General features: G+C 52.4%; 1 protein-coding gene across 6 annotated transcripts; it reads right to left on the bottom strand.

Moving 5' to 3' along the window:
• Window positions 1-609: 609 nt before the first annotated feature.
• On the bottom strand, window positions 610-24,710 carry SH3GLB2 (SH3 domain containing GRB2 like, endophilin B2). Of its 6 annotated transcripts, XM_053961761.1 has the most exons (12): window positions 24,617-24,710; window positions 16,551-16,692; window positions 16,114-16,242; window positions 15,284-15,417; window positions 14,723-14,815; window positions 10,945-11,007; window positions 6,892-6,915; window positions 4,304-4,393; window positions 4,003-4,103; window positions 3,500-3,514; window positions 2,661-2,922; window positions 610-2,029 (listed from the first exon to the last, which is right to left on the bottom strand). In XM_053961761.1, exons 1-12 carry the CDS (start codon window positions 24,677-24,679, stop codon window positions 1,922-1,924), a joined length of 1,224 nt encoding a protein of 407 aa, XP_053817736.1. In that variant the 5' UTR covers window positions 24,680-24,710; the 3' UTR covers window positions 610-1,921. The 6 variants fall into 6 exon arrangements, with proteins under 6 accessions (XP_053817736.1, XP_053817737.1, XP_053817738.1 ...); XM_053961762.1 differs by lacking the exon at window positions 3,500-3,514; XM_053961763.1 differs by lacking the exon at window positions 10,945-11,007.
• Window positions 24,711-24,905: the final 195 nt, after the last annotated feature.

The following is a 24,905-nucleotide window of genomic DNA, read 5'->3' as shown; positions in this document are numbered from 1 at the left end:
GGAAGGGAAATAGGCAGGAGTAGATCTCTAATAGATCAGGACTATGAGAGTGGTAGTCCTGGCAGTTTTAAAACTAACTGGAACAGCAACATCATTTGATTTCCCTGCTCTTTTTAACTAGAACAGCCAAGCTTTATTTGCTACATTACAGAGCATTTCAACAGCTGCTTTTCCCAGGAGTTCCTTCCAAGCTGGGTGTAAGGGACAAGACTTTAGATTAGCAGCAGATCTAGTTTCCATAACAACTAAAAAAGTCTGTTTTATCTAGAATAGCACTTGGGTCTCTCAGCAGCTGAAGTCATCCTGCTCTATTTTTGCTTCAAGTGCAGGAGGAGCTGTTGTTTCTCAGAGCCCCTGAAGCTGTAGTACAACTGAGATGTGTCAGCTGGGAAAGGAACCACAAGGCTCTGACAGTGTGTTGGGAGTGCCAGGTGGGACAGGAAGGATGAGCAGCTTTGTTTTGCTTTTAACCCCAGCTTCCAAGCCTGGGGTAGCAGGAGGGCACTGCTTTCACCTGAGCTGCTCCCTTTGTCTCCCTGCTTGTCCCCACAGTCCTGTGGCTGGGGAGCAAGGACAGCCCTGAGCCCACAGAAGATGCTGAGGCAGGAGGTCAGGCAGTTTGTTTATTGGCAAATAAGTGCTGAAACCCATGAGCCCCACAGACACAGGTGCTCAGTGCCCTGTTACATTAGAATGGTCACGAAACCTTTGGGGAAAGTGCAAAAGATCAATAAAGAAGCAAAGTTAGTTCTGACATACCCAGGGAAGGGTGTGAACAGTTTGGTGCAGGTGAGTTTCTCTTCCATCCAGCTTGAGTGGAAAACTTGTGACACATCAAGTGGAGTCCTTTAAGTGAGCTCTAGCTAAGAGTTCATTCCAGAGTGAGCAGGCGCACACACACCTGAGCTAAACCACCCCACCCCTCCAGGACAGCCTGGGTTCTGGTGTGTGTGTGGCCAAGAACAGCTCCTGTGGGGGTCACAGCAGGTGGGACTGTCCCTTTCTGCACTAGGATGCACCAAGTCTGTTCACTGCTGACATGGGAGAGGAAACATTCATTAAATCAGTGATTCAGGGTGGAAATAAAGTCAGGCTAAAACATGCCTGGACAGACACACTGAAAGAAAAGCCTGGACAATAACACAGGGAGCAAAGCTTGTAAAAAGGCTTGTAAACTTTGCAGTCCAAGAGCAATTTCCCAGAGGAAATGCAAGCAAGATGCATGGTCCCTTGCACAGAGGTTTGGGGTTAGGCCCTAGGGTAGCAGGTTGGTCTTCACAAAGAAATCTTCCAGCTTCAGGGGACGGGGTAGGTGAGAGCCTCCAGCCCCAGGACAGTGACTGTGGCTCGTGGCCAGCCATGCATTGCTGGCCTCCCACGGGAGAGCAGGGTGGGTGGGGTTAACAGGCTCCTAAATTTTAACTGCAGCCTCCTTGCCTTATGTGCTGGGACAGGTCAGAGAGGATGTGTGGGACACTTCCCTGCTGGAATGCTCAGTGGTTGGACTTGGGCAATTCTACTGCTGGAGAAGAGAGGAGGGGCAGACAGGCACTAACCCACACCAGACACAAGGGAAGTGTAACTGCTGAGCAGCTGCTGAGGGACACAGCTCACTCAGCCCAGGAAAGCCACTGGGAGGAACAAGACTAGGGCAGGGAAGGGAAAAAGTAATCAAGGAATCTCGTGCCATCAGGACTAACCTCAAAGCAGGCTGCAGTGGTAGGTAACGAATTCAGTCTTGGGTGCCATCAGCCCTTTCCCAAAACCTCACCATAACAGTTTTCCCACTTCTTTCCCACAATTCCCATATTAGCAATGGAGTATTGACCCTGAAGAGAGCAATGGTCTCGGATGAAGAACTCCGCATTAGAAGTGCCAGATGAGGGGTGCATTCTGCTTGTACATTCTTCTTCCTTAACATTTAACTTAACAGTTCCAAGTAAGTGACAGGAACTTTCCCTTTCTGGTTCCCTCTTTCCCCTATGAGCCAGTCTGGATCCATGCCTGGCAGGCTGTACACAGTGATCATCTGAGGAGAGAAGACAGCACATTAGACAGGACCTTATTCTGCAGACAGAGCCAAGAAATTCAGTCAGATGAGGACTGAAAGAACAGTAATTCCTGAAGTTCATTTAACAGGCATCTGTGCCCTTTCCCTGGAGCTATCTGCAGCTTTAACACAAGATCTATGGAAAACTGCCCAGTGATGTCCCTGTTGCTTTTTCATTCTCCAGAGTGACTCAAGGTACTTTAAACATGTTGCTATGTCATCCCTTCTGAATATGGAAGTTCAGTCTAGAGAACAGAAAAGTTTCTAACTTGCTGATTTTTCTTTTTTTCTTAGCATGATTAGAGCAGGCCTCCAGCCAACAGCTTATCCCATGGCTCTGGATAAGGCAGCTGTATTTGAGGGTCACAGTGAAGATACTGAGTATTGGAGTATTTTATTTTGGGTATAGTTGGGCTTCAACAGGAAGAGTTAAATAGTAAATGGCCGTGAGAACAACCTCACTGCAATTCAGCAGATACTGGTATCCAGGAAAAGACTCTATTAAGAAAGCAAGTTTTAGGGGTAGGAAAAGGAACCAAAGTCCTTTTTGGGCACACCATGGGCTGCTGGGTAGCTATAGCCAAATCCAACACTCAGGAAAGCCACCAACCTCATCTGCAAGAAGCGCCAGCTCGGTGCTGTCAGCTGCTTCGTAGTCGTAGAGGACTCTGGCCCTGCGTGTCCCACTGGCAGGAGGCTTGACTTCATTGGGGTTCAGCACACCCTCTGCCACGGTGTTGGGCACCCCAACAATTGTGGGCACCACTGGAATTGTAGGCACAGCAGGGAGCGTGGCAGCAGCAACAGCTGGAGGAGAGGTAGCGGCTGCGGGAGATGCGGATTCTGCGTTGCCCACGAATGTACCTGAAAATCTTACAGGGGAGAAAAAAGCACAGTTCAGTGAGGCTCCAGCCTGAGGAACCACAACGAGCTCTTCCTTTCAGCAGTTGCTCTGCAGAGATGATGCTCAACACTTGCAGCCTACACACCTTAACATACCCATGCTGCCCTTCATGTGGGGCAACACCCTCAGTTCCCAGGTGCTGACTGTGCAGCAGGTGACACTGTGCCTATTCTGACTCCAGTGCTCTGTTTCACCAACTTGCAGAGTACCAGACTGATGTGTGGCACTGCAGAGGGGGCTGGGCAGGTGCTGCTCTCGCCTCTGTTTGACTGGGTCCATTGTGCTGTGTCCTTGCCCTGCTCTCACACAGTCTGTGTTACCTGTTCTGCCTAATTCTTTTGCAAAGGGATGGGCATTGATGCTGTTGAACTGGATGCCACAGCTGGAGGCTCCCAGGCTTTGCAGGCTCTCTAGGGAGACACAGTGCTCAGGCTCAGTTATCTAAGGGGGTATAGCTCTGGCCCTGGCAGTGATCACACAGATACCCCAGAGTCACTGAGGGGAGGACAGCCCTCAGAGCCCATCCTGGCCAATATCATACTTACATTTCTCCTTTGGAGCTGCAGGCATGGAAAAAGAATGGAACAGGAGTGTGAGTGAGCACGTAGAGGCAACAGCCCCTCCTGGGTCAGGCCTGTGGCAGTACCAGACAGAACATCCCAGCCCACCCCACGGGATGTACAGCCAGCAGCACAGAATATGGAACCTGGGATTTGTTACTGCTGCAGCAGAGCATGCTCAGGCTCATCGCTTGGCAACAGGAATTTGAGTCCTGTGTGTGATTGAAATAATTTAGAGGAAGAACGTTCAAACTCCCATGGCCATCGAGCTTTGAGAGGAATGTAAAAATCCAATGGCAAAGCCTGCTCCAAATGCACCACCACCACCAGGACTGGTCACCACTCTGTAAACTCAGAAACTCTGTCACAGCTGTGAGGGCACTTTATAACTTCTGCCCAACGCTATGATGTGGGAGGGGGAAAGAGCCCTGAGCTGGGGGTAAGGAGATCAATAACCCTCAGAGAATAAAGGCAGTCTCTTGTCTTACCTGCCCAGTTGCTTCTGTAGATCCAGCATGAACTGGTAGCACTGAGCATAGTAGTTGGTCTGAGACTCCACAAACTCGTGGAGACAGCGAAGATGATTCACCTGGAAGGAAAAGGACCATCAGCTTGGCTGAGTTTGGTTGCCAGGCACGGAAACTCTCTTGCTGCAGCTACTGCTCCCCTGAGGTACCCCGAATTTACCAGCTCTTCTACCCCTATTCCACATGCAGGACTCCATGATCCTCTTAGCAGGAGCCAAGAGTCTCTGTAGTCCCTGCCAGCCCGGTGCCCAGGAGGACTCACGTGTGTGCTGCTGATCCCCTCCAGCAGCAGACGGGTCACCTCTGCCTGCCGGTCGAAGTCGGTCTGTGTGAGCCTCAGCTCGTGCTCCGCCTGCAAACAGGAGGGGGGCTCAGGCAGCACAAAGCAGGAGCCCTGTGCTGCCTCTGCAGCCCCCTACCTCCACACCCCCCTTTGGCAGCAAGACACGGGTGCTGCAGGATCCACGTGCAGCTGTGACACTGAGCAGCAGGCACAAGAGACCCTGGGCTGGGATCCCAGAGACCTCTGGCTGTATTTCAGCCTGATTCCTTCTTAATCCTACATTGGATCACTACAGGTGAGGGAATGGCAGCTCAAAACTGATGCATCTAGCAAGGAAGCTCTTACTCCCAAAAGACCAGAACATGAAGATGGGGAGGCTTTGTTAATCCTGAGGTATGTGGAAAGTCAGTCCCATGCCAGCTCCGGTCCCTTTAATCCCCTGTTTCTGCACCTGCAGGCATAGGAATGTCACAGCCTCCCTAGGCTTCTCTCTGGAAGTGCAGTGGTTTCATTTTTATCACCACAGAACAAAGACTGAGGTCAGGCAGCATTTACCAAACTGCTGCTGCTGCTAATTAAATCTGCAATGGAGATGAACATCCCAATCCAACATCTACCCAAGGGTCTCCTTCGGGGCTAGTTACTGATTCTGAGCTAGGAGGAATTAAACACTGGTGAACAGCAGGCAGCTCCACAGCAGGCTGTGGGAATTCAGAGACAGACTCACACTGGAGACCCATCTCTCCCCCTGACAAACAGTGCATTTACACTGGGGCAATTCTGCAGTACCAGAACACCCAGGTGGATCCTGGCAAGGAGATCTCCAGAAGTGCTGGAGCAGCCAAGGGCTCTGGTGGTGGCTCTCCCCTCCTGCTGATGGAAAGGGGTGACAAGCATCCCCACGTGTTCTCTGCAGTATTCCTTAACACCAGTGCTGGTGTCCTCTTGGGACGTGCTGTGACTGGTCACAGGAGAGTGACACCACTCAGCTCCAGCTCACTGGAAAGAGAACCCTTTCCCTCCTCCAGGAGCGTGCAGCCATCAGAGCTGCCTTGGTGCAGGGGTTTCTTCTGCTGCTTTGGGAATGCCCTGACCACTCTGGCACAGGACTGACGTGTCTGGAATTGAGCCCAGAGGGCTGATCCAGCCAGGCTGACAGTCTCAGAGCAGAGGCCACATCACTGCTGACCCCAGAGGAGACCCAGTATTTCCAGCAGGACAAGCTGGAGGTGCTGCTGGGGCCAGCACAGCTCTCATCTGGTAGCAGCATTACCAGTGTAGAGCCAGGCAACAACAAAGAAATGCTTTGACTGTCTTATAATCAGATTTGTCTATTTTAAGCTGCAACTCAACTGATCTATTTTCTTGCATCCTCTGTATGAAGGGGATTATTTAAAGGAGAAGGGGGAATGTAACAGAAAAAAAACAGTGCAATGCCTTCAAAACACCAAGTGATTTTTGCTCCTGTGAGCTGAGACTCCAGTATTCAGAGCTGTTTAAACTTGTGCCAGGCAGACCCAGCTCCATTTGGTGCTGCCTGGGATTTGCCTCTCCCTGCCAACTCTGAGCAGTTGCAGGATGTAGTTTCCTATAAAGCCAGAGCTGGATGTTGACCTGGGAGGCCCCTTCCAGTCTTGTGCTTCTCCAAGACATGGAGAACTTCAACATTTACTTACACACTTCGATCTATCCAAGCAGAATAGCCCAAAGAGAGGACAGAGGAACAGATCCTTGCATGCTCATAGCTGACTGTAGCCAGCTTGTTTGGTTGGGGGACTGAAGGATTTAAAGAACAGGAAGAGCTGGGTCAGGAACAGCCAGTCCATCCTGCAGATGCCTTGGAATAACAGCAACAAGCTGCTGTCATGCACAGCACACAGAACTTCTGCCACCCTGCACCTCAGGCTTCACAGCAATGCCTGCTGGGGATGTTCAAGGTAAGAACAGGAGCCCAGAAGGTGTCTCTGGAAGCTCCACGCTGTGCTGGAGCTCCACAGAGAGCTCACCCTGGTCTCAGCCTTCCATCCATCTTCATGGACAAGTCACACTTCCCTTCCAGAGCCTCCATGGATCAGAAGGGTAAGTGCAGCTCATCCAGAGAGAATCAACTCCACGAGTTGATTCTCCCCTGACCGAGCTGCTCCCTGCAGCAGCTGGGGATGTGCTCTGTCCTTGCTCCAGCTCTGTGTGGAGCCAGCTGGATGGATTAGGGGCTACCAGAGGCACATGGAGGATCAGGGCCGTGGCCACAAGAGCAGAACTGGCCACACCTCAACCATCACCTCTGCTCCTGTCCCACAGTGCAGGGCTCTGAGCCTCCTTTTGCCACACACAGACACACACCTGGATGCCAGGGAAGTGTCTCCCACCAGGGACAGCCAACGGGCCCATGGCTCATCCCAAGCTGCTGTCATTGCACTGAACCACACAGAGGGATCAGGGCTGGGGCACGCAGCAACAGCAGCGGCCCCTGATCCTCCCTGCCTGCGAGCAGGAGGGGTTCCACAGCACCCCTGTCCTCTGAACACCCCCAGAAGGTTTGAGCACAATTCCAGCTGGGTACTTACTTTTTCCACCTCGTCGCTCCAAAGCTGTAGGGGCCACAGAGCAACAGGAAAGGAGATCAGTGTTGGAGACGTCGTGAAGCACTCGGCATTAACACCAACAGGCAGGGACGCTCCATGGACACAGCAGGCCAACTCCAGGGACAAGCCAGCCCTTCACCCAGCAGCAGCTGCCAGATCCATGCCCCTTCCCCTCATTCCTGCACCCTCGAGTTCAGTTTCACAATGGGAGAGCAAGTCCCTGCCAGGGCTGCTACAGCCACTGCATTCCATGGGCTCCAGGAAAAAAAGGATTAACAGCAGAGTCCTCTGCACAGCAAGGCTCACTTTGCTGTAGCTGCAGAGGCTGGTGTTGGAGGACAGCCCTTCTTTTAGGATTGTGGAGAGGTAAGTGAGCTTTTTGAGCTCAGGCCACATAGAGGCAAGTGTTCCTCACCCACGGTCCAGAGAAGTGGGATAATCCACCCAGCCTGCACTGCCAACAGGCCTGTTCAGGCACAGCAAGGAGGAAGCAGGGGATGGATGCTGCCTCTGAGCCAGGCAAAACACCACACGACTCCTTCCTACTCTCCTCATCCACAGGGGCACACCTGAGGCAGCAGAACACTGGACACCTCCAGCTGCTTGTGGGATCTGGCTTCAGGACATGAAACAATGAACAGAAGTCACACACAGCAATGGCAAAGGGAGAGAGGAGCCAGAAAAACACATTGATCCTTCCCAAAGGTCCTTGGCTTGGCCTTTCCTCAGCAGCCAACTGCTCTCTCAGTCCTGGCAATGTGAAATCCCCCTGATCTGGAGCACAGCAGCCTGCAACACCCACACCAGTGGGGCCAGGGGAACGACCCCTGTGGAGCTCAGCTTCACTACCCAGTGTCACCTCTGCAGGTCTGGGAAGGTCACCAGACACAGCTGAATTTGCACTGGGGGCACCTGTGCAGGACATGGGTGTCAGAGGGAGAGCAGGCTCTGTTTGGACCAGGCTTTCCCAGCTGAGCTTTGTTCACCAACTGTCTTCAGGTGGGCTGTGGGAGCCCCAGGTGCAGAGAGACTTCAGCAGCCAATATAAGGAGCACCCACAGGACCTGCCTGCACTGGGGAGGGGCTGAAGCCCCTCTTACTTGATTGGAATTATTGTACTGGTCTGGATGCTGAGGCGTTTTCTTTGACTTTTATGGAGATGTTTTGTTACTGCAAATCAGGAATTGGTTTGAGTAAGGCCTGGCCAATTTCAGCCATGTGTAGGGACACAAGTCCCTTCCCCTTCTAAGAGCTCCTACTCTGGAAGGAGGTGGTGGCAGCATCCTGTAGGAAGCTGAGAAACAGATCCTGAACTGCTTCTCTGGCACAAGGCCTTTGCCAGCACATCCCCAGGGTTTTGGAGCAAGATTTACTACAGGAGCAAGGGAAGGCTCTCCTCTGATCCCAGGCCTTCCTACTCAGACACTGTGGACAGTACTTAAGCCATGGCAGCCCCATTTAATCAGTGCAGCACCCACTGAATTTGTAGCCAGATTTGTTTCTCTTCTGTTGCCTTTGCTGTGCCACCTCCAGAGCTGAGCCTGCGGTGTTCTGGGACAGCCCAGCTTTGCCCAGGTCTATCTCTGGGCTAAGACTCTGTGTGGCTCCTTTTTTGACAGCTCAGAGAGCAAAAAAGGCCATGATCTGCTATTGTCTTCCTGCACCCAGCTCAAGCCAGAGGAATCCTCCTTAAGGCACTCAATATGTTTTTCTTGGAATCATTCCTAGGAGTACAGCACATGGCAGGGTCTGAGAGAAAGGGATATTCAGGCTTGCACAGCTCATGTACACCTTCTTACACAAAAACAAAAGGTCAGTGTGGGAGAGAGGAGAAATGGCTCCTCAGCCTCCAACTCATACAAAACAAGGGAGGTGCTTTTTTTTTCTTGGATTTAATTCCATCTGAGCCTTCCTGTTGTGGAAGGGAAAAAAAAAAATAAAAGCACCGTGTTATCCACCTCTCCAAAAACCAACAAAGTAAATTTAGAATCCAAATCAGAGCCCAGCTGAGGGCATGTGGTCCAGGAGAGAGCTGACCTGTTTGCTCACCTGTAAGACAAAGCTGTTACCTTGGGCATAACCAACCCCTCCCTCCAGAAAGGAGCCGAGCTCAAGAGCGAGGTGAGCAGCAGCACTGCTCTGCACTCTCAGTGCACACTAAGAAGTAGCACAAGGACTCTGGCCTGGAAGAAAAGCAGAGCAACAGGATGAAGAGCTCCTACCTTGCTGCAGTGCCTGACCCTTTGGGATGAATGCTGGGATTTGAGAGCTTGCAGCAAAGCAGCCCTGCCTGTACAGAGCCAGGGAGCAGCCTGGGCTCAGCCTGTGTTTTGCTAATTAGAGATGCAAACTGTCATTCAGGTCACCACTGCCAGTGCAGCTGGACTTCAGGTGGCCCTTCACCCACTAACTGCAGCCTCTGAAAGAGTTTTGGAAGCCACAAGGCCTGACACTGGTCAGGCCAACACATTTCCCACAGGCACTCCTGGTAGGAGGCCCTGCTGCGCAATCATCAAAGCCCTTCGGGTCAGTGCTGGCTGCTCTCCCCGAGCAGGAGTGCTCCCAGAGCCCTGCTCTCACTGCCCACTGCCACCAGCACTAGCAGAGCCTGATGAGGGAGCACTGAACTAGGCACAGATGTCCCAGGGTAGACACTTGTTGCTGGAACACCTCACAAAATCTGTTCTCCTGTTATGTTCCTGTATGTGGCACCTGCTCCCCAGAGCAGCAGCAGATCAAGGTACTTTTTGGTGAGGGCTGGCTGTGTCCAGCTGAGTGTCTGGGCACTCCAGGAGATGCCAATGCATGTTGTACAAATTCTTGTCTTCAGCTGTGCTTTAGCCCTGCTCTGTTCAGAGGCAGGGAAAGCCCAGTTTCTCTCCTCTGGGTCTCCTAGAACTTAAATGCAGTCCCTTGGAACAGACCTTCCCAAGGGAAAAGCCAGAGCCACAAGCTGGCTCTGAGCTGCACTAGGAGACAGGAGAACTGAGCAGCATCACCATCAGCTTCTTCTGCAGGTCTCTCATCACTGAGCCTGGGACTGATGGAAATTGTTTTCTAGTGTTGTGCAAAGCTATTTCTGATCCCAGCATCGCTCTCCAAGAAGGTCAGGACAGATCCCCCTAGGAACTAACACTGATGCTGTCAGCTCAGACACACCTCTGTCTCCAAATGGGATGGGTTTCCCATTAACCAAATCCAGCTTGTTTCCATAGTGTTTTTTGTTTCTGAGAAGGCTGGGCTGTCCTTTTTCATATCTGCAGATCCCACTCCCCAGCACTTCCATTCCCAATTATTCTATTAGCAGGCATCAGTGTTGTTCTGAATGCTAGTTAGGAAGCAAGATGATCAGTTTTCAACATTTTAACGAGAAATGTGACATTGTGCAATGGGGAGCCATGAACACAGCATGGGAAGTCAATTGCTTGGCCACATCCACTCAGTGCAACAGAGTGGAGACACAGCGGGCTCTCACCCACCCGGGCACATCTGGCTGTGGAACAGCTGCCAACACAATGAAACTGTAATAAATGACCTCTGTTTGCAGAACAGACAAACCTGCACTGTTATTGACACTGGTGGCAGAGAGATTCCTCCACCTTTGCTTGTCTTGACCAGCTTCAAAGCCTCTGACTCTGACACCACAGTACAGATCAGGCAGTCACGAGTGTGATACTGCCACTGTACAGCTGGAACCATCCAGAAAGGCCACTCTTGGGGGTTGTTCCTCTCAATTGCTCCCCTAGCAATAAAAAACTATCAGAAGATCCCCACTAGAAATGTGGAAGAGGGCTGGCAGGGAAGCTGGTTTGGAAAGCAAACCCAGCTGCAAAGGGCCAGACCCTGAGCAGGCACCCCCACAGGGGTGATGTGAATCCTCGAGGCCGAGTCAGAGCCTGGGCAGCCCATGTCACATTAAAATGTTGAAAACAGCAGAGCACTAGGCCCGAGTTTAAGTCAGGTAGAGAGAGGGGCAGGAAGAGGTTGGAGAGGCAGTATCCAGGAGGAGGAGTATCCAGGAGGAGATGATCTTACCGCTGATGCGCTGGCGGAGAGCACGTAATTACGAGGTCTGGTTTCCTGAAAGTCAGGCACAGCCTGGGGGGGAATAGAGTGTCATGTACAAGGCACTAGAGGAGCCAACAGGAGTCACTGGGTGATGAGTGGAACAAGAGACCAGTGGCTTTTTTCCTGCCTGTGCTGGGAGCTTCGCTCAGATTCTGAAGAGAGGCAGGAGGGAGGTCTCCCGACACCTCAGCAGCAGCGTGTGGAGGCCAGGCCTGTGCAGTGGGAGGTGGACTGGCTTGTGCAGTCACACCTGGTGCTTGAACAGCAGACATTCCTGCTGCTAGGAACTCTGCCTGTACTCACAGCTATCAGCTCATACAGCACGATCCCAAAGGCATTCCCATTCCCTTGCAGCCGGCAGGTTGCTCTTGTTGCATTAACTCAGTCCTGTGGGCAGGACCTCCCTTCCCCTGTCTACAGTCACTGTACAGGGCCTTGCCCTTAAAGCAGGAGTGTTCACCAGCACTGGAGCATCCCTTCCACAGTGACTTCTACTGCTCTCACTCTCTCCAAGCCACGTTTCCTCCTAACAGCCAGATCTGCTGTTTTCAGGAAGGTACATGGCTTAGCCAAGCCAGGTCCAGCCAAAGGCAGTGTAGGAGTTTTCATCTCAGAGGTCAGGAAACCTCCAAACCACCTTCTCCATAGTTAAACTTCTGCCCTGGGGCGCGAAGACTTGAACACTCTGGAGATTTCCTCCCTGGAAGTGCAATGGATCCAGTCCACCCCCCACACTTATGAGCTCACTAACCACCACATGACGTGGTGCTTTTATTCAGTTAAGACCAGGCCTCCTCCTGGGATGGCCTTTGGCTGCAGCACTACCTAAAGAGACAAAGCAAGGAGCTGCCTGACATCAGGAATCCTCCTGGCCAGCCCTTACTGCGCAGAGGCTGCTGTGTAGGGCTGGCACAGTCCTGCTGGATCCCAGCTCTGGAGTTAATCCCCTCTTTCCCTCTCCCAGGTTAATCTCTCTGCAGTCACCCAGATCCACTTATACACACTGACCCACTTTGCTGGGCCCCAAGCAGCCAGCTGGAATGAGTGACCAGTGTGTGGAAGAGCAGTCAGGCAGTCCCAACCATTTTTTTTTTTTCATACCATTTGGGAGTTTTAGGGATGGCTGGAGGAAGGAATAAGGAGGAGCAATCCCTACTGCAAGTTAAACCTGAATATAGGGAGAAAAATGCACCAGTGAGGTTTGAGGCCAGCATAGCAAGTAGGCTGGACTCCTCCCTGTGGAGAGAAAGGATGTTTCAGAGAAATAGCTGCTTATGCTTTTTGGTTTTTGAAGATCAAGAGCAACTGAAGAAACCTCTCCTCCCATTCCCTGGTCTCCAGGGAGTCCCAAAACTAGTCACAGCACATGGGATGAAGGAGGCAAGCTTCTCTTGTACTTGTGTGCATGGACAAGTTGTATTTGCAAGCAGCGGTCAAAAGGGACCCACCTCCCTCCCCCTTCCACTCTGGTAATGGGGAAAAGGGACAGAACAGCAGCACAACCAGATCATCCTGCCTGTCATTGTCTCTGGGCTGCCCTTCCAGAGAGGGACTGGCCACCCAACCCCACCTCCTCCTGCCTGCAGCTGGAGGAGCCTGAGGGGGTCTTCAGGGGAGCCCCTGCCTCTCTTGAGCACTGCTTGCAGGCAATGTGGATGGACCCAAGGGATGCTCCAGAGGGGCTGCAGGCAGCTCTCTGACACTCCCATCCTTCTGGAGCACCTTCCCCAGGCAGCCACAGCCCTGATCACGCTCAGAACATGCTACAGGGCCAGTCCCAAAGGGACAAAGGAGATATGAATTTTCTTTTTAAAAATGGGAAAGAGACAATGAGAGGTGTTAAAGGAAAAAAAAAAATCACAGCACTGTTAGCACAGTCAATACTCACATCTCCCTCACACTGAGCAAATCACAAAGAAACAAAACAAAAAGGTTAGTAAACAAAACAGCATCAACAGGGGGACAAAGCACAGAGTCCGTGGGAAATGCACAAGCCCAGGTGCTCCACAGCAGCTCACGGGGTCTGGGCAGCAGCTCCAGGGGCATCAGGAGACAGAAGCTGTGGGAACACGAATTTGCACTACAGAGGGGAAGAGCAGCAAGAGAGAGGTGAGCTGGGAGAGCTGGGATACTTCAGCTTGGATGGGGAGGTGTGACACAGGACTCCAGGCATGTTCCAGGGAATGCTGTGATCTAGATGAGGTGTTTAGAGCAGAGGAAGCAGCTCTCCCCGCTGCTGGGAGCTTCCACCTTGTCATCCAGCAGTCAGGGAGGCACCCAGAGCCCAGGGACTCCACCCTTAGGCTGAGCTGGGTGAGAGATGGGTCCCCACAGCAGCAGCTGAATGTGCTCTGCTGCTGTGGTCAGTGTTTCAGCCACTCTGCTACTTTTAGGCTTGGCTTGGGGCAGACACCCTGGAAAGCCTGGATTGGCTCTGCACCTGCCTGGGGCACCCCAAAAGTTCCAGTGGGAAACAAAGTTTTTCTTTTCCAGCTACAGGGGAGTCCCTAAACCAGGAGTGTGTGTGCAGGTGAGAGGCCTTGGGATCACCTCCTGTAAGAAGCAAGGTAAAGAGGGTGGAAAGGGAGGAAGAACAGGAAGTATCTGAATTCCTGCTCTGAGCTTAAAGATAAAGCAATGGCCACCAGTTTCCCCTGAGACTGGGGGCACTGTCCCCTTCAGATGGGGAATGGGGGATTCCTGAACTTACTTTCAGAGGATCTGGGGAACCTGGCTGATTAGAGAAGGCTTTTTTAAAAGGGCAGCTACTACTTCTGTTCACAGCTGCCCTGTGTAGGTCTGAGCACTCTGTCAGGGCTGCTGAGCTTAGCACAGCTTCCCCATCTGCCGTGGATGTAACAGGAGCTGGAGGAAAGGGGAAACACCTGGGAACTGGCTACCCAGGGAGAGACAAGGCCAGAGGCCCAGCTGGCAGATGGTTAGAAACAGGCTCATAGCAGGGCTGCTGGGCTGGTATCCCAGTGCATCCCAGAAACTGACTGACAAGGACAGTCTGATTCTGACTCGCACACATTTGCCAGTTGAGCTCCTGGCCCCAAGGCAAAAGCAGAACTTGGCAGGTCCTTGTGCCAACAGCCAGAGCTCTACAGTATGACAACCAACTCCAACCAGGCCTTCCAGGGAACCCATCAATGCCCAATGTGATGAATTCCCCAAAGCCAGAGGGCAAGACAAGCCTGTAACTAGAGCACCATGAACAGAGAGGCTCAGGGACAGACCTTGTAGCCAGTCTAACCCTGGCCACCCCTTACAGGCTCCCACAGCACTCCTGCCTGGGAGCTGGCAGAATCCTAACTAGTCTGACAGGCCAGGACTTGCTGCAGAGCTCCAGCAGCCTTTCCCTTGTGCACCTCCCAGCTCAGCTCTCTCTTGGCTTGGTTTAAGATCCCCTGTGAAAATTAGCAAGTCCTCAGAAGATGCAGCCTTTTAGTTACTAGCTCAACTCATCCAGCAACCCTGATCAGTCAGGAGGCAGAAGCCTGGGTCAAGTGCAAGTTTCCAGACTCCAGAAACTCACAAGTGTTTGCTTCAACAATTCCCCCAAGGGAGGACATCTCAGAAACAGGCACATGGCTCCTGCTCCCAGGTCCCTTCCACCCCAGATGAGGAATTCCCCCACCCATGCCTGCCAGAGACAGGACACAGCAGAGTAGCCTAATTTTTGACCATGTGAGCCAAGCCCTGGGGCCAGAAGGACAGGGAGGGAAATGAGGGGAGGAGTTACCGCTGCTTTTGCCTCGGCAGCTTTGGCCTTCTTCAACCTGGCTTTGCAGGCATCCAGATCCAGGCGTCGGTTCTGCAGGATCCTCCTCTCTTTCTGGAAGGGACAGGAGATGGCTCAGAGCACATTGCTTAGAAGCAGGGTTGAGGAGGGGATGTGGTATCACCTAGGAATCGAATCTATTTCTTTATTAAAACATGCCATGGAGAAAGAACCAGTTGCTATGCTCATCTCCTGAGCAAGAGTTTTGGGGCTGGTTGCCAGGGATACAGGATAACCTCCTGGAAACAGGGCAGCCTGTGATGGGTGGTGCCCACAAGCTGCAGGAGTGGGGAAATGAGTTCCTTTTTTCATGCACATCAGCTGGCAACCTTTCCCTATCAGAGAAGGAACCCAAGCAGATCTAGGGTTGGTACTCCCTCATCCTTGCATTCCTTAAGGGGAGAGGTAGGGAGTCATCCTTTAGCATAGGGAAAGAAAAGGGGTTCTCTTAGCACCCTTTCCCTCTGCCCCTGCCCTCCTTGTCTCCAGGGACATGACAAGCTTCCCTGGTACCACACTCACAGAGATGGTTCTCCAGTCCCCTTCCAGGAAGTTGCGCAGTGGGGTCAGGAAGCTGATGGAGGCAGAGCGGATGAATTCCCGTTCCGCTGCACCCAAGCGCCTCTGAGTCTCTCCAACTTTTATCAAAGTCTTTCCTGCAACAACAGGAACCTTCAGCTCCAGAGAAACCAATTAACATCTGTTGGCTTCAGCCAACTCCCCCAGAGCTTCCACACTGCCATGCTGGGGGACACAGGCACCGCTGTACCTGGCCTGGGCAAGGTGACCGTGCCTGCCCCACCCCAGCTCCAGCCCTACCCACTCTGCTGTTGGCCTGAGGCATCTTTTCATTGCTCCCAGGGCAGCTCTGATCTTATCTACCTGCTGAGGCACTCATGCCACTGATGTATTTTACCGCTCTACCTGCTTGCACAGACTGATCCTTCTTTGCCTCATAAAACAGAGGCACGGGAGCAGAGCAGCAAATTAAAAAGCACCAGAGCAGAAAACATGAGTTGATTAGGCAGTGTTGGCTATAGATGCAGTTACAGCTGCTGTGGCTGTAACAGGACTCACTATTGAACAACTATTGATTTGGAGAGCAGGAACAAAGCTCATGGCAGGGGCAAGGACAGCTGGAAGTGAAGGCTGTGTCTAAGTGCAGGTCTGCTACTTAAAGAAGCCCAAACCTCCCCCAGGAAGGGACAACTGTGAGGATTTAAGAGCAGGAAGATGCTCTGTGTGGTCAGGAAGGAGCCTGCTGCAGACATCTCAATGCAAAATAGTATTAGGGATATTCTTTTGGGAAGGGATGGATCCCCAGGACTTCTTCATTAGCCAGGCTGACTTACCATAAGGTGTCCCTGGCCCAAAGTCATTGGCTGCCTCTGTCATGTACTGTGCCAGCAGCTCCCCATTGGTGACCCGGGAAGGCACCTTCCGGTCAAGCTTCTCGTACAGGAATTCTTCTACTCTGGCACCTGGAGTGGGAACACCAGGGAGCCTGAAAGAGGGTCCCTGAACTGGGATTCATGACAGCCCAGCCCATGCAGTCCTCAGTGATGCACTGGACAGCAGGCACCAGTGCCAGGAGCAGGTGTCCCCGCCCCAGGGCACTGCCAAGCTGTGGGGTGCTCTCAGCTGCTCAGGGAAGAAGGAGAGGCGCTGCAAAGACAAGTTTCTCCCAAGCCCCATGAACTCTACAGGGCTCCCTGCCAGAGGCCATGTCTTTCAGCACTGAGCTGCAAGTGACATTTGTCCTTCAAGCCTTAGGAGAAGCTGGACTTACTCGGGTTTGGCTGTAGCAGAACTTCAGTCTGGCGCAAGATCTTCTCTGTCCAGTTCTTTGTGCAGTCTGCCCTGGCCAGGAGGTTTTCAAAGTGGGCATCAAGTTCAGTCTTCTCAGCCTGGCCCAGCTTTTCTTCAGTGAACTGCAGGAAGAAGGCAGTCATTAGGTCTGCTCTTCCAAAGCAAACTGACAGTGTGTTAGAGAGCTAATAAGGGACAGTGAAGCTGCTTTACCTTAGAATAGAGCTAAAAATGCTTCAAGGTATCATTCTTTTTTCCCAGCCATCTTTCAGGGGAAGAGGGCAACTTTTTTTGCCCAAGAGTAGAACAAGCATTGGGCTAAAAATAGACTCCAGGTTTGAGAGGTGTTCCAGAATAAGTAACTTTTAATAAGATCTAGTACAGAAATACTCCAGGTGTGAGGGATCTATTTAAATATGCACATGGCTTCCACTGCTTCATGCAGGAGAGCAACAGACCTCCTCCACATGAGGCAAGGTGCTAAATCCCTTCATCTCCTACCAACCAACTCTGTGTCCTGCAAACCTAAGGGGTCAGGAATGCCACTACCACCTGAAGTCAGGAGACTCAAACTTAGCACTTAGATAAAACCACTTTCAGCAAGTGACTCTTCTTCTGGGACACACTCTGAAGCAAGGAATTGAAATATAACACTGTCCAACTCTTCTCAGCACTCAGATTCGTGCTGGCAATGGACAATCCCTCCCTCTGCAATTCCTTTTAGTTTAAAATTAGCAGCAGGGAGAATTAGATGGTGAAAATCTCCAGTGTTTTCATACTGGGCAGTGGCATCTCACCAGGTTTGTCAGTCAGGAGATGCAGCCTCAGATGGCCTGGACACCCTCCATTGCAGAGGGATTTCTGAGAGAAGGGCCCATTCCCTCTCATCCCATCCCCATTTCTTACTTGCTCCTTTCAGTGAAGTTGGCCAATTTCAGTGTATTTTTAAGCACAGTTCCCTGCTCTTGACAGAACCAGCATCTTGCTGGATCATGGTAAAAGACCCTTTGGACAGCTGTGCCATTTGGGGTCCAACAGAGGCTCCAGTTGTCCCTTAACCCTTGTTAATGGTCTCTGATGCCATTGCTGAGTCATCAGGACATGGTGCTGTGCAATACTGGCACAGTCAGATGCCAAAGATAAAAGCCTGGCTAAATTTCTGAGATGAAATGCAGCTCCTGTCTGGTCTACCACTGGTACCTTCTCCTCTCTGCCTCCCTACACCCGAGCTCAGCACTAGGTGGGCTGAGATGTCCCTTCCATGGGGTCTTGATCTGGTGTCTGCTGCCCTTCTGAAAGGCTTCCTGGCCAGCTCTTTCCTTCCCCATCCAGCCCGATGCGGGCAGCCAAGTGAGATAAGGAGAGCCCAGAGCAGGGGCAAACAGCCCTTGGAGTCCTGTTACCAGATGTCTGAGATATACAAGCCCTGCAGGTATGTTTACACAGCGACCTGTTTGGCACCATGAGCTCCAGCCACTGGAGTGCTTTGTCACATGTGGGTGGTGACAGGTCCTCAGCTGCAGGGACAGGGATCCTGTCACTGGTCTCTGCACCAGCAGCCCCTGGTTACTGGCATGTAATTTTACCTAGGTCTTGCCATGGTCCCCTGACCACTGCTGGACAGGGGTAAAAGCAGATTCGAGGTGAGAGGGTGTTTGTATTGTCTGGTCTGTGATTTCTTTGGGGGTCACACATGGCTTTCAGTGGCTGAGGCTGCTTTCCTCTGTCTGGGAGCCCAGGGTTGTTTTCAGAATCTGCCAGGCTGGGCTGAGTCACTGCCATGCAGCAAACTGGGACTTCCCAGGTATCTGGCACCAATTCTTGAGTCATCTGTTAAAGATCTTTCCTAAACAAGCCAAGACTCTTTGATGCAAAGGTAAGTCTTTCCCACCCCCCTTTCCCAGACAGCATTTTTAGACCTCATCTCACTTTCAACTCCAGCTCTTTTTTCCTGCAGTTTAGGCCTATCCTGCATCAGCATCTGCCCTGGAGCTGTCAAACCTAAACCCAGTTTCTTATCAGCTGAACTGAGTCAGCTTCTTACAGCATTGCTGCAGTGCCAGATCACTGCTGAAGCCCTCCAGCATCTCCACAGTGCTACTGCCACTGTCCTGAACCACTCCAGCTCTGGGGTCCTTTGCTCTATTAGCAAGTGACATCTTTGGCATCACTGTCCTCTGTGGCTGTTTTGTGTAACTCAGTGCAGGGGTCACAGCTCAGCATTTGCCAGAACTCAGAAACTCCATTTTTATTTCAAGTCAGGCACTGAAGCTGTTTGTCTTGCAACAAGGCTGAGTGCAGCACAGGATCACAGCAGGCCTGGGGATGCCTGGCAATGCCATAAGGGGAGGGTGGGCAGGAATCTCAGTCACAGCCCCTGGTTCCAAAGAGTCAGGCCAGAAAACAATCTCTTATTCAGGCTTTCTTCCAGGACTGGGAAGGAGGGCATGAAGGTCGGGAAGTGGGTGTCTGGGACTCCACTGGCACTTAACTCCCTCAGTGTCCCCCTGACCCCTGCCCAGAGCTGGATGTGCTGAACCCAGCCCAGGCACAGCCTTGGGTGCTTGGTGCCTCACTGCAGAGGCTGCCCTGGGTGCTATCCCTGCCCAGTGCTTCCTCCTCCTCCTCCTCCCTGCGCAGTCACTGATCCAGCTCAATTTGACCTCTAGTGGGACTTTTTAGACCTATCAGAGAACCCACCCGACTTCACAGCAGAGGTGGGGATGTGCCATGAAGTGCAAGGAGAGCAGGACCACCTGCTGCAGCAGCAGCCTGCCATGAGATCAGATGAAGCTTCTCCTGGAAGCACAGCCAGAACAGGAGATTACAGGTAAGCTACACTGACCTACAAGCTGGCTTGTGTTTTTGTCTGGAGCAAGTGGAAATCTGAGATTTTGGGTAGCAAAGATCTCAGCTGCTGGTCCCTTCTTACCTGGCTGCCCAGTGAAAAGAAGGGTAGAACAGCAGTTTATGAAATTTGGCTACTCAAGCACTTCAGGCAGAACTCCCCTGTAAAGGATTTATATTCCTGAGAATTTGTTTTCATAACACAGAAATTTGATTTAAAAGATTTCACTGTGACACCAAGAGATGCAGGAGAAATGAACTGATCATACTCTCAAGCCTCCTGACTGTAAAAAGACAGATTTTGAGTATTTTATGTCTTGTTGCTCCCAGACTAGAAGCACTGTTGTTTTTAACAACAGATTGCCAAAAATGGGAGTGATACTGGGTTTTATCAAGTTGATTTACAGGCTTGGTGCAGATCCCTGGGGAGAGAGGCAGGGCTGGCAGAGCACAGGCAATTGCAGTGCTGAGAAGAACCTCCAGCTCCTCCATCCTGCCGTGGCAGAACTACTCCCATTTGTTTTCTAGAACCTGAGGGCTGGGTCAACAGCTCTGAACCAATTCCCAGATCTGGATCCTGGGATCATGAGCCAGGTGGCAGTGCTGAGAGGCTGCTCCCCTGCAGGAAACATCCTTGCAGCTGACCCAGAGCAGGTGCTTAATAATGCAGGGCAGCCTTTTGTCAGTGCCACTCTCACTCTCCAGGAAGAGCAGAATTGTGCTGCATTCCAGGACATCAATAATTCAGCCAAAGGTTGGGTTTCCTCTGGGAGGCTTGGCTGGCCAGCAGAAATAAGAGATGCTTTATCAGGGCCCAGGTGGGCAAACAGGGTGACCCAGCAGGAAATCAGCACTTGAGCCACAGCCCCAAAAGGAGCACGGATGTGCTGGACTGCAATTAGGGCAGCTGCCCTGAGCATTCACAGCCTGGGGAAAAGCCCCTTCTCCCAAGAGAGCTGGCAGACACACGTCTGGGATGTCAGGAGGGCCAGCAAGTAGTGCTGAGCTGGAGGGGCCCCTCTGCACTACAGGTACAGATCAGACAGGCTGGGACTGTGACTGAAGGACAGAGTTTGGCTTTAAAATAACCCGTGCTGAAAGCACCAGCACCTTCATTTCCTTCAAAGGGGAATAAAATCCCAATAGAATAAAAGGCCAGGCCTGTTTGCTGTGATCTCTGACAGGGTGGCTGCAGCCCCCTTGCAGAGGATCTGGTGGCAGAGTTCAGGCCCTTATACCACTTGCAGGGTCCCTGTTTTATCCAGCTGGACGTTACTTATGACTTTCCACTTTAGATTACAAAGATCAAACTGGAGCCAGGAGATTTAAACCAGGAATAGTCTCCTGTAGCTGCCAGTAGATTTAGACTATTGGGTTTTTCAAAGCCTCCAAAAACACAGCAACATTTGCTCTTTTGGTGATCAAAAGCACAACACAGTCAGTTCAGCAAATCTGGCTCCCTCTTTGCACAGGGTTGCAGTGGGAAAGAAGCCACAGCCACTCAGCATCTGAAAACTACCTGATTTTCAGCAACTCTGGACCAGATAGAGAGTCTGCTCCAAGTATTTGGTCACCAGGAGGCAGGAAAGCCAGGCTGGGAGCCAAGTGAAACTGTGCTAGAGGACAGAAGGAAGCCATTAACAGGGACAGCTTGGTTAACTCATGAGCACGGCGTTCAGGAGAGGAAAAACACTGCGATGGTGGCTTGACCTTGGCTGGACGTGAGGTGCCACCAAGCCTATCATTTCCTTCCTCAGCAGAACAGGGGAATTGAAAATAAAATGGAAAAACCTCATAGTTCAAGATAAAGTTTAATGAAGAAAAAGTTGTGTGTGGAAGCAAAGGGAACCAAAATATTTTCTTGTCTTCTTCCCGTCTGAAGTGACGTGTGACCACTTCCTGGGAAGCTGGGCCTCAGTACGTGCCCAGGTTACTCCAAAAGACAAATGTGCTCTGTAATAATGTCCCACCTCCTCCTCTCTCTCAGGTTTTATTGCTGAGCAATGTCCTGTGGTATGGAATAGCCCTTTGGGCAGCTTGGGTCAGCTGTCCTGGCTGTCCCTACCAAGACCTTGTCCTTTCCTTGGGTCACCTTCTGCTCTCTCAACTTTTAAAGTGTGAACACTAATATGGTTGGCAAGCAGAGGGTTTATTTTATCTACTAATGATAAAAGTCTATTTTATCACCAGAGTTCAGGGAGCTGGGGCAGTCTGTCTGTCTGCAGGGGCTTCAAGATGAGTAAGTCAGCCTCTAGCTGTTTTAGCAATGACATTAGGGGAGGATAAGCACCCAAAAGCTGTATTCACCGTTGGGCATTTTCCCCCAGAGCCTGCTTACATCAGAACTGCCAAAAGACAGACACCTACAGCGACTTCCAGACCTCCCTGAAAGAGCCTGGCTTGCAGCCTATCTAGAACAGAGACATCCAGTGTGTGACCACAGAGCTTCCACTGGCCAAGGTTTGGGATCAGACCCACTGAGTGATGACTGGAAGGTGCATCTGATCAAAGAGAGAGGCCCTTCTTCAAGTGAGGATGAAGAGTGACCTGTTAGGAGTGTGTCTGCAGGTGCTGCATCCCCTCAGAGAGTACAGATCTGATGGCTGCAACTGGTGCAAGTGTCAACAGAGGCCATGCTCAGGTGAAGGCTGAATCCTACACAAGCTCTACACCCTTGCAGTGCCCCAGCCTAGAAGCTCATTCCCCACTCCCAGGGTAGCAGAGCTGTTCACTTCTTTCCTACCCCAAGGTTCCTGTCTGCTCTGCTTTTCTGGAGGAGTCCTGTGACTGAAGCCTGAAGAAGGAAGAGCCAGGTAAAGGAAGCACTGGGTTTGAGCTGTTTTGATTGGGTTTTGTCATGAGGAGCCTAGTCCAAAATCGTTCTTCTAGCACCTACGTTGGGTTGTATTTGACAGATTTCAAACCAGCTCCTGCCCTGAGCCAGCCCAGAGGTGCTGTGCTGACCATGCCTTGTCTCCTTTCCCCCTGGCTGAGCTCTAATTCCAGTTCAAGTGAAGCTCCTGTGTTGGTCAGACAGCTCTGCCAGACAGCAGGAGCAAATGCTGTCTGAGTGGAACAGCACATAATGGCCAGTCCATTTATCTCCCAGTTGCTGCAGTTCCAGTAAAACATCACTTTGTTAAATGCCTGGAGCTGGAGAAAGCATCTCCAAATGCTACAGAAAACAGCTTTTTCTAGACAGCTTATTCCCATCCTAGAAGATCTGCAGTGCTAAAGAGGGCTACAAACCCAGCCCTCACTGCCCACAGCAGAGCTCAGCTGTCAGTGGTGGCTCTGGGGGAGATGGGGCAGGGCTCACCCACACCAGGGCTCCGTGGGCACCCAAAAAGGCTGAATTCCCCCAGCAGTGACCCCTCAGGAGGTGGTTTTCAGCCTCAGAGATCTCCTTCCTTCCAGTTCCCCCTCCTTACACACCTGCTCGCTGTCCACAAGTGCCAGTGCTCATTTGGTTTCAAGAAATTACTACTGTAATTAGGCATATGAATATTCATGTACGAGACAGTGGAGTAGGTGTAGCAGGCAGCAGCCACGATTTATAAACGCCTCCTTGCTCTGGAATCACTGTGTGCAGACGCTGTTCCCAGGCCTGTCTCCTTCCTACGCCTTGGAGCTAAAAAACACTTATCAGAGACTTACAATAAGGCTTCTAAACAGAAGATTTCTTTCCAGCATTTCTTCTGCATCCAAGGTCATTTGCATGAGAACAGCATCTTTAGGTTTTCCATCTGCTCCTTATTTTGCACCTGTAGTTAATATCTCCCTTTTTCATAACATATGACTCACTGGCACGGTTACAGGAGGTGATATCTGCTTACAGGAGACCGGTCCTCAACAGAGCCAGAATTACTCCACTGCACAGAAGGTCTGGAACGAGGCAGCTCTGCTCTCTTTGTTTACCAGCCCCCACACAATAGGCAGAGCAGGAAGCCCAGTCCCAGAGCCACCAGCTGGACCTCACCTTCCAGGCAGGATCCCAACCAGTTCTGACCTGCCTCTCTCCTCTCCTGGCCAAACAAGAGCAGTTTTTCACTCGTTATGCCCAAGAAATGAATACACTCAGCAGCTCCGTCTCACCACCTGCTGCACGTCTGCTGCTCGTGTGTACATTGGTTTCTTCACAGCTCCAGGGAGTGTTAATTCATCCCCAGAAGCTCCTGATCTCAAGTTTGTGATTATCAGAATATTTTGAGGTGGAAGGACCCACAGGGATCATCGAAGTACAACTCCTGGCCGTGCACAGAAACAGCCCCAAGAATCCCACTCTGTGCCTGAGAGCGTTGTCCAAACACTTCTGGAGCTCTACAGGCCCTGGGACTGTGCCCATTCCCTGGGGAGCCTGCTCAGTGCCCCACCACCCTCTGGGGGAAGAGCCTTTTCCTAATTCCAACCTAAACCCCCCGACTCAGCTCCTGCCATTTCCTCGTGTGGCCCTGATGCCTCAGCAGCCCTGTGAGACCCAACCTGCCGGCTCTCAGCAGCTCCTTCCCGTCCCTTGGACGTCCCAGTGTTTTCCCAGGACTCGGGATCTCCTGCTCCTCCCCAAGGGCTGAAGGGCAGACCAGGTGCAGGGCACCTCCACCACCCTTCCCCAGCGACAGGAACCATCCCACAGACTCCCACAACGATGGGGGGGTGGAAGGGACCTCTGGAGGACATCCCGTCCAAGCGCCCGGCCAAGGCAGGGTCACCTGGAGCAGGTGACACGGGAACGCGCCCAGGTGGGTTTGGAATGTCTCCAGAGTGGGAGACTCCACGTCCTCCCTGGGCAGCTCCTCCAGAGCTCTGCATCCCTTCCCGGCGGCTCTGGGCACGGACAAAGCAGCCGTATGCCAGACCACACAGCTTTGTTTAAGGTCAACAAGCGCCAGGCACGAACATCCCCCCGCACTCCCCTCCCCATTCCCAGCACCGTCCCCGGGGCTCTCCCCTTGGACCTTCCCCGGCACCCCCGAGCCATCGCCGGGGGCGATGCTCCCGAGGGGATGCTCCCGCGGGTGATGCTCCGGGGGCTGCGGCTCACACAGACGGACGCACCCAGCTCCGATCTCCCTCTGCAGCCTCCCCGGGCCCGAGCAAACCCCCCCGGCTCCGCAGGGGCCTAGACCCGCGGATCCCCCGCGCCTCCCGCCCCGCGTCCTCCGGGCGGTGCCGCTGCCGTGGCGACCCGCCCCGCCTCACCTGCATGGCGCGGGAGAAGAAGACCCCCGCGTCCGACGCCAGTTTCTTCACGTTGAACTCCATGGCGGCCCCGAAGCCGCCCCGGCCGCGCCGCGCCCCCGCTGTCACCGCGCCCGCCGCGCCGCCGCCTTTTATAGCGTCGGCTGACGCCTGCTCCGCGCCTCTTAAAAGGGCTACGGCTGCTTACAGGGTCCGTGCGCTCCGGCAGCGCCTCGGCGGGCGGGGGCGCGGGCGGCGGACGCGGCCCCTTTAAGCGCGGCGGCGGCGGCGGAGGGAGCTGTCAGCGCCC

Source organism: Vidua chalybeata, chromosome 21, assembly GCF_026979565.1.
Source record: "Vidua chalybeata isolate OUT-0048 chromosome 21, bVidCha1 merged haplotype, whole genome shotgun sequence".
Taxonomy (NCBI): Eukaryota; Metazoa; Chordata; class Aves; order Passeriformes; family Viduidae; genus Vidua; species Vidua chalybeata.
This window is presented reverse-complemented; position numbering and strand designations above follow the sequence as displayed.

Bases quoted from the DNA above. Each gene is read 5' to 3' on its own strand.
- SH3GLB2 (XM_053961761.1), bottom strand. From the start codon at position 24,679: ATGGAGTTCAACGTGAAGAAACTGGCGTCGGACGCGGGGGTCTTCTTC. The intron at 16,693-24,616 runs GTGAGGCGGGGC...TTCTTCCTGCAG, and splicing joins TCTTCTCCCGCGCCATGCAG to TTCACTGAAGAAAAGCTGGG. The intron at 11,008-14,722 runs GTAACTCCTCCC...ATTCCCCCCCAG, and splicing joins CTGCCGAGGCAAAAGCAGCG to GCTGTGCCTGACTTTCAGGA.